At 44.4% G+C, this 13,443-nt stretch overlaps 1 protein-coding gene across 7 annotated transcripts in view; it reads right to left on the bottom strand.

The window, feature by feature from the left end:
* LOC129367124 (unconventional myosin-IXAa-like) overlaps positions 1–13,443 on the bottom strand; it is a 121,329-nt gene that overhangs the window by 13,252 nt on the left and 94,634 nt on the right. For 6 of the 7 annotated variants that reach the window (XM_055041406.1, XM_055041432.1, XM_055041414.1 and 3 more), the window contains exons 13-28: positions 12,812–12,953; positions 10,869–11,064; positions 10,029–10,148; positions 8,097–8,172; positions 7,806–7,949; positions 6,798–6,837; positions 6,587–6,709; positions 6,194–6,274; positions 6,001–6,111; positions 5,791–5,913; positions 5,562–5,711; positions 4,846–5,156; positions 3,219–4,337; positions 2,354–2,444; positions 1,976–2,176; positions 6–100 (exon numbers count right to left, since the gene is read on the bottom strand). In XM_055041406.1, the coding sequence (XP_054897381.1) occupies positions 6–100; positions 1,976–2,176; positions 2,354–2,444; positions 3,219–4,337; positions 4,846–5,156; positions 5,562–5,711; positions 5,791–5,913; positions 6,001–6,111; positions 6,194–6,274; positions 6,587–6,709; positions 6,798–6,837; positions 7,806–7,949; positions 8,097–8,172; positions 10,029–10,148; positions 10,869–11,064; positions 12,812–12,953 (3,123 nt within the window). The remainder of the gene's footprint in view (positions 1–5; positions 101–1,975; positions 2,177–2,353; positions 2,445–3,218; positions 4,338–4,845; positions 5,157–5,561; positions 5,712–5,790; positions 5,914–6,000; positions 6,112–6,193; positions 6,275–6,586; positions 6,710–6,797; positions 6,838–7,805; positions 7,950–8,096; positions 8,173–10,028; positions 10,149–10,868; positions 11,065–12,811; positions 12,954–13,443) is intronic. The other variant, XM_055041447.1, reaches the window with a different exon arrangement.

Raw genomic sequence — 13,443 nt, 5'->3', positions numbered from 1 at the left:
CCTACCTTCCATCCTGACTGGAAGATTTCCTGAGGATCTCCACTTTGCCCAGGTCCCCTGATGACATGGTCTTATGGAGCTTTTTCTGCTCTTTATGAGACTGCAGGGCAGAAAAAAAGATGTCAGAAAACGCAGCAAACTTTCCCTCAGTCACCCTGGAAGGCGTCAGGTTTGTCCAGGATGCTGTAGAAGCAGACAAAGTTTGCAGAGACTCTCCAGGAACAGGTTTCTTTTGCCACATCAATCCCAATGAAGCAGTGAATCATATTAGGATTGTTTGAAATAATAAGACCCAACATAAAGTAGAGCATAATCATGATGGGTGAATCATTAACTTCACCCATCTTTAGCTCACTAGCCATTAGAAAACTAGGGTACATTAGCAGCTAGTTAGTGGTAGCCTCAATCGCTATCTAGCTGCCAGCTAGTGATTTCTGCACACCTATAACCGGGTACAGCAACCATCTTGACAATGCCGTTGTCCAGTTTGCAGACGAACCCACCGCGGTTTGGTTGGTGTCAAACATCGTCATTGTCACCTATGAGACCAAAGTGATGGTTGAGTTCAGTTGGTGAAAGTCTGACTGAACTGTTGCTGCCCGTCTTGGTGCCCATAAGCATAAATGGTCATCGATTTTCTGGAGCAAATTAGTTGCTTTTGTGTTGTTTAGCCTTTGCCTGTTAACATGTCTCACAGTTTTTAGTGAAATATGCTGTTACTGCGATAAACTGTCATATGTTCATGAGTTACGCCGTTCATACCCAGGACACTCTGGCTGTGATGCTTGAGCTGCTGCCCTCTGATGGCAGATACAGAAAACGAGATAAATCTTTTGTAAAAAACTGTTTTCTTTTTTTAGATTTAACTATTGAGACACTCTAATTTATTATATGCATTTATGTTTTGGTGACTGTATTTCTCTGTTAGTTGAGTCAACAGAGCAATTATTTTGTATTACCACACACTTTACGTTGGTACAATGACAAGATTTATTGTCTTGGTTGCACTCGATTTTTGGGGCGTCAGAGTAAAGGGGCCTGAATACATACTCATAACACCTTTAAAAATGTTATTTCCACTTCACAGTTTCTCTCTACTTTGTGTCGGTCTATCACATGAAATCTCAATAAAATATCTTGGAGTTTGTGGTTACACCGTGAGAAAAGATGCATCTATTAGTAGAAGACATCAACAGTGATGTGCTAAAAGAGACACTGACAGAACCGGACGCCGAACGCTTGGCTAATATTGGGTTAGGAGATGAATTTATCAGTGAGACCCCACTTTGTTTGAAGTTTTCTCTCAGTTTCAAGCATGCAGGAGACGTGCGTGGCATGCAGTGGGACATGTGACGCATGCTGACGTGCCGTCAGGACAGATCCATCTGTCACACGAGACAAACATGCATTGAACTCCGGCAGAGATCAGGTAACTCTGACGTTTTCAGTTTTTTCCGACAATTTTTCCAAAACAGGTAGAGAGCCTTTGTCAATGTAACTTATTACTGCGTTTCCCATTATTTACCAACATGAAGTAAGAAACGAACAGGAAGAAAACAAATTTGCATCCAGATCATTTCACCACGGTGTGCAACACCCCTACTGTTGGTGTATCCCTATGAAGAAGTAGAAGAGGTGAGAGATGAGGAAGGCAGTGATGTCTGAAGACAACATGGCTCTCCAGGTATGTGCAAGACCATGCGCTGCAGAAGGCGAGAGACTTCTTCACCTTCGCTGGTGAGCAGAAATATGAGTGCGTTACGTTCAGACTAGTGCAGAAACAGCTGTTTTGTGCTGCAGGTGGTGGTGAAAGTGGGGTTAGCATTGTCAAATGAGCTCCGCCCCCGTCGCCATGAGTGATCAAATTCACTCGCGGAAAAGAAAAAGGGTGGAAGAAGGCGGGGCTAGGGGGGAGCAAAGTGGACAGGAAGTTCGTTTGGAGGCCCAGGGACCCCTGGAGATCTGGCATTTTTACCATCTCGGAGTCACTGTGACAGTCGGTGTTGGGGCCGGCGCGTGGAGGAGACAGGGAGGGGGGCAGCGTGCAGGAGTGTGCGGGGATGTAGTATTCGTCGTCGTCGTCTGACTGGGTGGCCCCCTCCGAGTTACAGCGGGTCAGGAAGTCGGAGCGCGTCCGGGACATTCTGGCTTTCTTTTTGGGGCCGGGGCGGCCCACCTGCTGCCAGGTAACCACAGCAACAAGATCAACACTGTATAGGCGTGCATGTGCAATGCAGCTGATGACTGGACATATTTCCAGTGGAGAAAGACATTCCTTTCATGAGTTGAAAACAAACTGAACTACACGCATGCAGGTGTCACACTGAGGAAGATGCATGTTGACATTTCTGACCTCTCTGTTTCTGGATCCAGCAGATTCAGAGTCGTCTCTGTGCATAGAAAGAGAGAGAGATCTCTCCTGGTTCACCAAATCCTTATCCGACCTGCAACAAACAGACATGTTTCAGGAGGCTGGACACAAAGACTCCAGTCTTGTTCCTTCCATCACTGCCAGACACGTTGGCTTGTTTTATTAGCCAGGCTTAGCGAAAGTGGAAAAAACAGAAACGTGGGAAGAAATTTCTTCTTCCAACATTTCAGACATTACTTTTGAATCCGGCATAGAGCACAGCTCTCACTTTGACATCCTAGATCTATTGCTCTGACGAGTGTTTTGTCATTATTCAGTTACACTCCCGATATAAATCAGAATAATATCCCCACCATTTGAACATTTTGCTATAATATAACACAAACTTCAATGGATCTTATTGGTTTTTTCATATTGGCAGGCACAGCATTATCCACTAATAGCAGAGCTGATTTTGCTTTCCAGCTTTAAAAACGTTTATCTTCCCCGAAATGAAATTTTCCAGTTAATTTCCCAAGTGCTAATTAACTTGTTTGTTTTGTAAATTTTCCATTGAATAAAGTTTGCCATGCAAGTTGAAGCTTGGTTATGAACTCTTCATGCAGTAGCTTCTGCTGAACACCATCGCGCTTTATCGCAAGCAGAGCTAATGTTTAGGATCAGGTTGCAACACAACTCAGCGTGTCGCACTTCACAATTTAGTCAAATTTCTATAAACCTCCCAAATACGCTGTACTTCACATCAAATCCTTACACAGTCGCATTGACGTTCGAGACTGTAATGTAACAAACCGTCAGAACGTTCAAGGAGACGGTGTGTGTTGTTCGATGCTCAACTTTTACTCACTTGGAGAAAGGCAGCTTGCGTCTGGGTGGAGAGAACACAGTGCTGGACGGTTTCTCCACCATGTTCACGATCACAGTCTGAGCGGAGCTCTTCTTCTGGGCTTTTGGCGGTTTGGTGTCCAGTATCGGGCTGGGAGCCTCCTGTGCAGGACGGACCGTCTTCCTTTCCTTCTTACCTGGAAGAACAGTGGACACCCCAGACTTTTGGCCGATTTGGACGTTCACCTTTGGGGGACAAAGTGCTGGTTCCTCTGGGTTCTCTCGTCGTAGTGCTTGAGTTGGAAGCTTTGAGGGCTTCTCCGCCCCAGCTACATCTCTCTTCGGTGGGGGGAAGACTTCAGTGGGTTGCTCCTTGCGTTTGGGTGCACCAACACCTTCACTGGGTGTGGTAGAGGAGTCCAAGGGTCCCGCTTGAGAAGCCCCTTCTAGGGTGTGAACTGCCAGTAGCTCCCCTTCCTCCACAGGACTCTCTTTCTGCATGCTGATCAACACCACCACAGGCCTTCGGGAAACCGACTCCTTTCTATCTTTGACGGATCTCCCAGGACTTCCCAGGTTGGGTTTATTAACTGGACTCTGGTCCGAAGGGATGTAAAACGTTGCCCTCGGTCCCTCTGACCTCAGCTCCTTCATTGGTTGCTCATTGTGGTTTGAATCTCGGAGAATTTCCAGAGGTCTTCCTTCCATCTCCATTTCATCTACGCTGAGCATCTCAAAACTGCCGTGACTAGCCAGGGATTCCTGTGGCGACAGTCTTTGATGCCGGTCATCCGTCTGAGCGAGGCTGCTGTCAGCGGCGGCGTCTTCTGGGAGAGAACCCCCCATGCTGGTGGTTCTGACTTTGAGGAGCTCCAAGCTGAACTGGGCCTGCTCCAGTTCTCTCATGCGCCTGCTCTCCCGCTTCGACCGGTTCTTGTGGCTCATCTCGTCCGTGCTCCTGGATCGCTCAGAGTCCTCATCTCGGTCCGTCTTGGTGGGATCAGGTTCCTCGGAAGAGTCTGCGCTAACAGAAACGTCCAGTCCTGATGGAGCCGAGTCCTCCAGGTCCCCCGCGTCTGTTTCTGTGTCAGGCCTCGGCCGTCTGCTGAGCATTTCACTCTGCTCCCTCAGGAGCTTAAACCTGCAGGTGGTTTGAAGTTAAGCATCAGAGACATCTCTCTCAAGAGCTTTCAAAAGACAGAAACCTTAAGTCAAACAATACTGTTCTTGGCCACTTGGGGGCAGCAAGTAAAACGTTTTAAATGGATCTGGCAACAAAGATGTCTTTCTTTAATATTCAGTTGCTCAACTGATTATTAGGAGTTATTGTCGGAGCTGACATTCACTGATCATCCGAGTGAATTTCATTTAAAGTTTGGGATCTTTGCTGAAACATTTGAAACTTACTTCAAGACATTTCAATCATGTTTTAAACTTGTGAAATGCTGTAAAAAGTGTGGTTTCTACACCAAGCGTTTGTGGGATGAATAGATTTTTTGAACCCCGTTTAAACATGAGAAATGCATAAAAACAGTTTAAATACTGTGGCATGTTCTACATTTTTTATTCTATGTCAGTAGTTTGTTGTAACTTAGAAATTAGAAATAGAAATACCAGATCATCTTAAACACGTCCAAATCTCCACCCACCTGACTCGAGCCAGGTGTCCCCGGCCGATGGCCTGCAGCTGCGTCACGGAGCTGCGCGCCCTACAGAAGCGGTTCCGTGCCCTGACCCGCCTCCAAACCGACTGGATGACTACGGCCGCCTGGGTCCAGCGGCGCTGGCGGCAGCTTCTCCAGCTGCGCTGTATGGTGACGGCGGACGCCCGCTGCTGCAGGAACCGCCTGCGTTCCCTGTATCCGCGCCACGCCGACTGCAGACACACCGCCGCCGCCTCCTCTTCCTCAACGCTCGAGTCCATGGCAGACTGCCTGAGGAGACACGATCGCCACCATTGCTGGAGATCGCCAGGGAGATGGAAAAGCAGGGGTAGGTTAATAAAGGAGAGACAGGACAGGACCGGGTTTGTTCACTTTTTCAAATTCAGACAGTTTTAAAGGCACGTTTTTAAAACGTTTCAGATAAAAACAATAGAAATGAACTAAATAAAACCCGATTTCCATTCACATTTACATGCTATAATGTATTACTGTTCTTAATAGTCTTGTGACAGTATTGTACATATTACAGCAGGGACTGCTCCTTTTATTTTCTGAAATGAATAACAATCCAGGGTATTTCTCGAGAACAATCTTTGTTGGTTTGAAAGGTCTTGACTAAAAAATACAAAGTAGAGAATAGCCAGAAAATGAAAATCATGAGAAGAGAGAGGAAACCAAACATCCCAGTCTCCTCTTCTAACCTGGATGACGCGCGCCGCTCGCCTCATGCTGACAAAGTGTCTCCTCTCCAGGACGGCTCTGAAGCGGCGCTGCAGCATCATGATTCGCCTCAGCACCTCCTGGTGGAGGAGAGTCTGCAAACGTTGGCGCTCCGCCTCGCGCAGGAACACCTGGCAAAGTTTTTTAAAAAGTTACAATCAGGCAGAAACGAGAGAGAGAAGACGGAAACCTGACTTCCAGGTGACGCACCATCGTGTGGCCCACTTGGTACCCGGCGGGAGGCAGGTGGATCCGTCTGAAGAACTCTCGGATCCCGGACTTGGTGGGGCTCGTTCCCCGAGGCAGCAGCACATGAAAATGGCGAACGAACTCCTGAACGGCAGCAGACAGTTGATGGGAGATCTGGAAAGTGGCTGCTAACCGCGCAGCATGTTCAGACAGACGGCGGCACAGGGTTACCTGGAAGGTGTGCTTGATGCTGTATCCCGACTGGCGGATCCGGACCGTCTCCAGCATTCCGGTGTAGCGCAGCTGCCTGAGCACCAGGCTGTCGTTGAAGCGCAGCGGCAGCTGAGGCAGACGAGGAGCAGAAGAGTTTGGTATGAAGAAAACATGGCGAGTGCGTAGATGCTGAATAAGCTGCAGGAAATACCTTCTCTGCATTGGAGCGGATGCACTTGACGAAGTACGGCTCTGATTGATCCAGAGTCTCCATCAGCTTGGTGAGGGACGCCTGACGACACAAACACACAGAGGTCAACATCCGTCCATCCATCCGTCCGTCCGTTTTCTTATTCATCCACAAATCTGTACATCCATCCTTCTGTTTTTTTTTATTTGTTCATCCATCCATCTGTGTATCCATTCATCAGTTTGAACATTGATCAATTAATTGATTAATCATTCTATCATTTATCCATTGAATCCATGTCTTTCTGTCCTCGGGTTTGTTTAAAAGCTTGATAGTCGTCAGTCTTGTAGTCAGAGCTCTTGGCCCGAGTGGTGCACGGCACCGGTTCTTCCATCAGGGGGCAGCAGCACTGACCTGGAATTGAGCGCTGATGCTGGGCGGCTTCTTCTTCTTGTGTAGGTGGAGCAGAGATTTGGTGATGCGGTCATGGAGCGTCACGCTGCTCAGGTAGCGCAGAGACTTCACGTCCAACAAGTGCTGCACACACAGAGAGAGGAACCACATGAAGCTTCGTCAAACACTGCCAACAGATCCCAGCCGTCATGTCGTCAGGTCAGTGTCTTACCTTGGGAAGGCTTGGTTTACTTTTGCAGTTTTTGTTTCTCCTAAATAAGAGAGGCAGAGCTTTAATTAGCACAAACAAACTACTAGATGATGTTTATGTAGGAGCAATCCTGTGATTTCAGAGTTTCTGCTGTTTCAGACTCACATTTAAGGCTTTTTAAGACCATTAAGAATACAATTTAAGACCTGACAGAAATATACAAAAGACAATTCGATCTTTTATAAAGTAGCAAAACCATCGTCTGGGTTGGCCACAGAAGTGAGACGAACGTTGTGCAGCCAATGGCGATGCATTTACGTTTTCCCATGATGGCGGGAGACATGCTTGCTAGCAAGCTAGCAAGGGTTTATCAACAGCTAGTTAGCTAGCTGCAGAATGCAATGAAGTTGAAGTCTGCGGATTAGGGGTAGGCATTTATTGTGTTGTTTATCATTTATTGTGATAAATTTGTCATCTTCAAATTCTGATTTATCGCTGTCAACATAAATTCCAATTAATGATGTTTACTGATGTTCTTATATTGTTAGTTTTCTATTTTCTCCACAGTTTCTTCACTGAGATAATCAATAAATATCTATAAGATTGAAAATATTGAATGATTTATATCAATATATGAATGATTTATATCACTAAACATGTAGTTTAGTGATATAAATCACACTTCTTTATGAGACTGGTGTCCTATAGAAACATATTATAAAGGTTCATGTCTTTAACAGCAGAATTTCTGTATGTGGGGCTGTGATTGCTGTATTACGCAGTCACAAGAAATAAGTAATAAATCGTTCTTATTGTCATTTTTATAGATATCACAACAGCACCATAAAATATTGTGATTAAAGGAGTGCAGGAGACTCAAAATGTTTCCTGACAACAAAATTTAACGCCTTTATTTAACAAACTGAAGGCCGACTTAATTTTTTTTAATGAATTGTACGTATTTTGAGGTCTTAATTCCAGATGAATAAATGTAAGATTTTTGAAGGATCCGCGCTGGTTTTGACTCACAGTAGGATCCCCTGAGCTCTCTCCAGGAGCTTGCTGCTGCCCGAGTTCAGGAAGATGCCCTCTTCCTCCAGGGCGGGGCTTCCTGATGACGAGACGCGACCCGATCGCGAGCTGCGACCGTTGCACCCAACGCCGTAGCCATCCCTACAGGGAGAGAGCGGCGCGGTGAGGGCGTGGCATTGATTCTAACAATAGTAATAATATCATTCCACTTCCAGTCAGCTTACAGGATAGAGTAACTGGATATCTTATTAATAATTCAGGAGTGAATTATTATCGTTCTGTACTCACCAGCTGGCCTTCTCGTTCAGGGTGTTGGTGCCTTGAAGATCCGACAAAGGCGTTCGTGGATTCTTCCGAGCGATACCTGGATTTGGAGAGATCGCAGGTGGAAAGGCTTTTAAGGATTTGGACTGTATCTTCCAGTGTGGAATGATCAAATGCCAAACAAGTTCAAAGACATACAAAGAGAAAAATCAGCTGCATATCTTTGTATTTATTGTCCAGATGTTCCTTCATGTGTTGGGATGGACTCGGGTTTTGAGCGTCATCCGTAGATTTTCCTACTACGTTGACATCCAGGTTAGCCTGGTAAAAACCAGTCGCTTGTTCTACGCTTTGAGGTCTTTTGCTTCGGGAAATCGGACTCTGTTGAAGCTTTAAACGATTGGATCTGATTTTATCTAGTCGCTTACATTAACATTTAAGTAATATAATACGCCAGCTCAATGAGGCTTGCAGGAATTTTCGTACATTGTAAACAACTTTGTCGGGACACGATGCGACGCCTATGCCAGAAACAATACGTCTCCAACATCCTTCCTCCAATGCCATTGCCAAACTACAACCCTCTATTGGTAAATTACAATTTTAATTTTAAAACGGAGCAGAAAATCAACACCATTGTTCACAACTTCTCCTTCTGTTTGCTGATTGGCCAGGTAGATGAGAACTGGCAACGGCCAGGCTCGGTACCGGTCGGTCCATTCTGAAACCAGCTTTAATGTCAGATCATTGTTCCTTTACGACCAAATTTTTACTTGCCTCAAAAGGTCACCTTCAGATAAATAAAAACAACAACTCAGTTGGGATGTCCAGAAAACAGAAACGGCTGGAACACCAGTCTGACCAACAACAGCTAAACATCAACATGTACTGAGAGGCTGATGACCAAGACAGAAGCTGCTGCTCCAACGTTGACATTTTCAAGCAACACGGACAAACCTTGAAAGTCTTCTGGCAGAAATGCTCGATCGCCAGATAAGATAAGGTTTTTCTACTTAAACACAATGACAAGAAGCATTTATTGATCAAAGTGTTTCTCTGAGACATAAACATTATTTACCAACTGTGAAGCATGATGATGGCATATGGAGGCATGATTGGAATTAAGACTGCCTCCAAAAATCGATCAGATTTGATGTTTGACACTCTGACGTGGGGGTTCCAACGAGACGAGGAACCAGACTTGGATAAATGGATAAACTGGGTTAGCGTTTATGTTTCTGAGATGAATCTGACCCAAAGTCTGTTGAAAATGAATAAACTATGCTCAAAAGCCAGGTCCATTAAAAAAAAAAAAAAAAACAAGCAGCTAAATCTAATTATCCTCCCGTTTCACACTGGGTCTTATATTTTGTGTTGCACGGCTAAAAAAAGCAGTGAAACAAGCTGCATTCACGGCTTCGTCTTCTGACTGCAGCTAAACCCATGAAAGAAGGAGCATAACCAGAAAATCTGTGCTTGTTATTAACCTCCGCCGGCGAAGAAATGTTTGCCTCATTTGTGTGATCACTCGTGCGTTGGGGCATTACGGGGCGCGAGCTTTGCTTCGAGGCGACTCAATGAATCCAGAACTCAGAGGGCTTCACATTCACATCCCCTATTAACTGCTGTTGATAAATCTGGAATAATGAGAGACTGAAGGCAATAGAAAAAAAAATCTATTTTTCTCAACGTTCTTCCTGTGTAGCTTCACAATTACTTAAGATGGATTTGTACTAGAATCTCCTACAAGAGGCGGATCTGTTCTACACTTGTGAGATGTGAGAAATCTCACTTAAAATAATCCAAGAAAAAACAAAATAAAAATATAGGCTTTCTAAAGAGAGTGCTTAATATATTTAATGTAGATTATTAACATTCTGTTAATGCGGCTGTTCATGTAAATTTTATTTCCCAGTTTAGCAAAAACAACAGGGATCATTTTTACTTTCAACTTACTGTATTTTTCATCTTTACATCTCTGAAGGATCTCAAGGCTCCGCTGGTGAACCGGGTGATGAATGAAGCTGAAGCTGTCAACAGTTTTGACCACAGGGCAGGGAACAGCTGCATCATTCCCTATAACGCAAAAGACATTTGTTAGGCTAAATGGCTACATGTTTTGTTTGTTGCTCATGTAAAACTTGAGAGCACTTAAAGAAAAAAACCCAAACATTTAGTTTTATGCTAAACTGACAATAATGAGTCCAGAAAACACACATTGGTTTACTGTTTGAAAACATATGAGACTCAACACATTTAGAGCATCAATAAACTCACATCTGTTCTCATGTCTTCATGTGAAGTAGTTTTCTGAAATGCTAGGCTAACATTAGCATGTTTTCTCTCCATTTTGATATGACTTGTTGGTGACAGATGGATTTCACACCCATTCAAATTTAGTTGTGCAAGATCAAGTTTTCAAACACAGCACTTTTGTTTGAACGTCGTCCAGTTTATTGAGCGGCGTTTCGGCAGCTTTCTGTGTAGCTTCCCTCTATACAAACAGCTTTCTGAGCAGCGTGTCCTGGATCATTTTAATAAAAAAATAATAATTTTATTGAAGAAAATGCAGATTTGTTAGGTCAACAACAAAATGTGAACATTAAAAAAGTCTTAAAGGTTATTTATGCAACATATGCATAAACTGCTAGCTTGGTAAAGCTATAGGTATAATGACACTAAAGACTGGAAATTCCTATCAATAACTCATATGTTGAACTAATGAATCCTTTTCTTTTTTTTATGAGTTCATTCATGTACAAACTTCCTCTGACTCCAAAGTCGACTGAGGCTCACCTGCTTTTTTGTGGGTGTGTCTGCGGCCGGCCTCCCTGAAAGCCACAACAGCTCTGAAATAGGCCCGCAACACGGCCCAGCGGAAGGTTGCCACCGGGTCGATCCCCATCAGGCCACAGATGAAGGCGTTCTTGCTGCTTTTCAGCAAGGCGACAATGTCGGGCCTCATGTGGTCAGTGTTCTTCTCCCTGAAGTCCTGAATGAAACGGAGCAAGAGCATGTTAGCAACACAGAGGCTAATTATCCAGTTTGTCTTTGTCGCTTTGAAAAGCACAGGTTTTGCTGCGAAAACAAGAAAATTGATGTTACAACACAAAACCTTGCAGCCTGAGCATCGCACCAAACAATGGCGACCATTTTTACGGTTTGCTAAGCAGTGGAAAAACATTTGGCAGCACAGTTTACAACCACTCGCGGCCAAATGTTTCTTCATAATTACGGGGAAGGAGTTGCAGAGTTAAAAGAATAGCCGTGCCACTTTGGTTCTTTCACTGCATGTTGAACTACTCTCATACCTATTCCTTTCACTTGACATTTAGAGCATGAGGTAAAGAAAACTAATATTCAGCTCAACAGAGATATACCATAAATATGTGAAAGAGGACGCTGTGGTCGAATGAGACTGAAATGTCCCTTTTTCAACCAAAATGGAGAATGTTATATATGCTGGAATCCAGCACTGACCCCACAGCTAAAAACGGGGGTGGCAGCATCATGCTGGGAATTTGGGTTTTTCTGCAGAGAGAGGGAAGCTGGTCAGAGTTAAAAACATCCTGGATGAAGCTAGAAACAGACCCAGAGCTCTTTACATACACACACACACACACACACACACACACACACACACACACACACACACACATATATATAAAATGACTCCCTCCTCCTGTGATGGAAGTCAGCCTGGCGTCACATTCGATTCACCGCCGGAGGCCTCAGCAGACGACTCCTTCTCCACAGCCGTGATAACCAGCTGTTATGGATTTCAATCATACGGTCAAACAACAATCCGCTCAGCCCGCTCCAGCACATGAGCTTCTTATCAGCGCACAGCTGGGGAACCGAGAATTAGATCTGCCCACAAAAACAGGCCGACAGCGCTCCAAGTAGAAGTGCTGCTGCTTTCTGCGCTTACACTTTAGCCCATGGCTTTATTGTTGGAGGCTTTGGGTGTCAGAAGGAAAACCTTGTCAGGGTCTCAGATTTTGAGACTCTTGATATATAGGACGGTTTGCAGACAGTAGCAAATGACCAAATCCTGAGTCCAGGTAAACAAAAATGGAAAAGATATGTAATAAATAAATAAATACCCTCAATGTGTTATTTTTTACCCCTTCTTTCTCACAAATTGCTTGGCTGTATCTCATCTCGGTTTTGGCAATGACAGGCTGAACGCAGCTAAAAACCTTCACAAAGGACAGCTGCACTGAAATGGTCTGAAACTCCCAACACAAATAATAAAATATTGACATCGCCGGTAATTATATATTGCCTTCTTATTTTTGTTTGTTTGTTTTTGCCACTAGCTCACTTCTGTTACCAGCACATGCTAGACGAGCTGCATTTTGTGCAAAAAAACAAAAACAAAAAACGTTTAAGCTAGATGCTACACAGGTTGAGGCTGCAAGAGAAGAACCTTAAAGGCCCAGAAATGTTACAATGTTTGCTATTCCTGATTGTAATGCAGCTGGATCTCACAACCATCCATACTTCCTATGTTTGTTTGTCTTTAAGTCTTAAATTTAAGTAATCAAAAGGGTCTTTAAAAGTCTTAAATTTGACTTGCTGAAATCTGCAGATCCCCTGTAAAGTCTATAACTTATAAATAGCTGTGGTGCCAAAAACACAAAGGACTCATTTGCTCTATTTTGTGGTTTTTAGACTTCTTTACCAGGGAAACCAAGAAGCATGGACGGTGCTGTACTCAGTCGAAGACATCTCACCTTGACTCCATACTTGACTTTACCAGCGTAGTGTCTGATGATGAAGGCGGGCTCCATGACGGCGGGGAACTCGATGTAGCTGTTTCCTTCATGCTGACGCTTGAACTTGTCCAGCAAGGTCTGATTGGAGGCCTGGGGGAAGCTGCACAGACAGTTTTTTACGTGTAATCTCTGCCACGGTTAAGCTCAAGCCTTGAGAGCGTCAGACAATTGGAGCAGACAGAAAAACTTTAAAGCGACATACGGTAGCTCCCTCAACCTCGACCTACAGTCAATGTTTGCTCAGGTTCATGTTTCCCCTGCTTTTGACCGGCGGAGCATTACGGCCTGTGGCTCGAATCAAAAGAAGGAATACCCCAAAGAGGATGCAGAAAACTTCGCTCCTCAAACACACAAGGAAAATATTCTTTTCCTTGTGGCCCAAATCTAACCAGCCCCCCCCCCTTTTTTTTTGCACATTTTTCTTTGGTGGTTTCACCTTTGATTCATGGGCATTTATTCCCATGCGCTACGACCGCTTCGCTGATCAACATTCCAGGAGACGTTTCATTTCATCTAAACCTCTCCTCCCGTCACCTCGTAAAAACACTGCAGGTTAAAGAATATTCTCAGGGGTTGAAAAGTCTGGTACT

Source organism: Poeciliopsis prolifica, unplaced genomic scaffold (genome assembly GCF_027474105.1).
Source record: "Poeciliopsis prolifica strain line A6 unplaced genomic scaffold, Auburn_PproV2 SCAFFOLD001, whole genome shotgun sequence".
In the NCBI taxonomy this organism is placed as follows: Eukaryota; Metazoa; Chordata; class Actinopteri; order Cyprinodontiformes; family Poeciliidae; genus Poeciliopsis; species Poeciliopsis prolifica.
The sequence above is the reverse complement of the archived record's forward strand: the minus strand, read 5'-3'. Positions and strand labels throughout refer to the sequence as shown.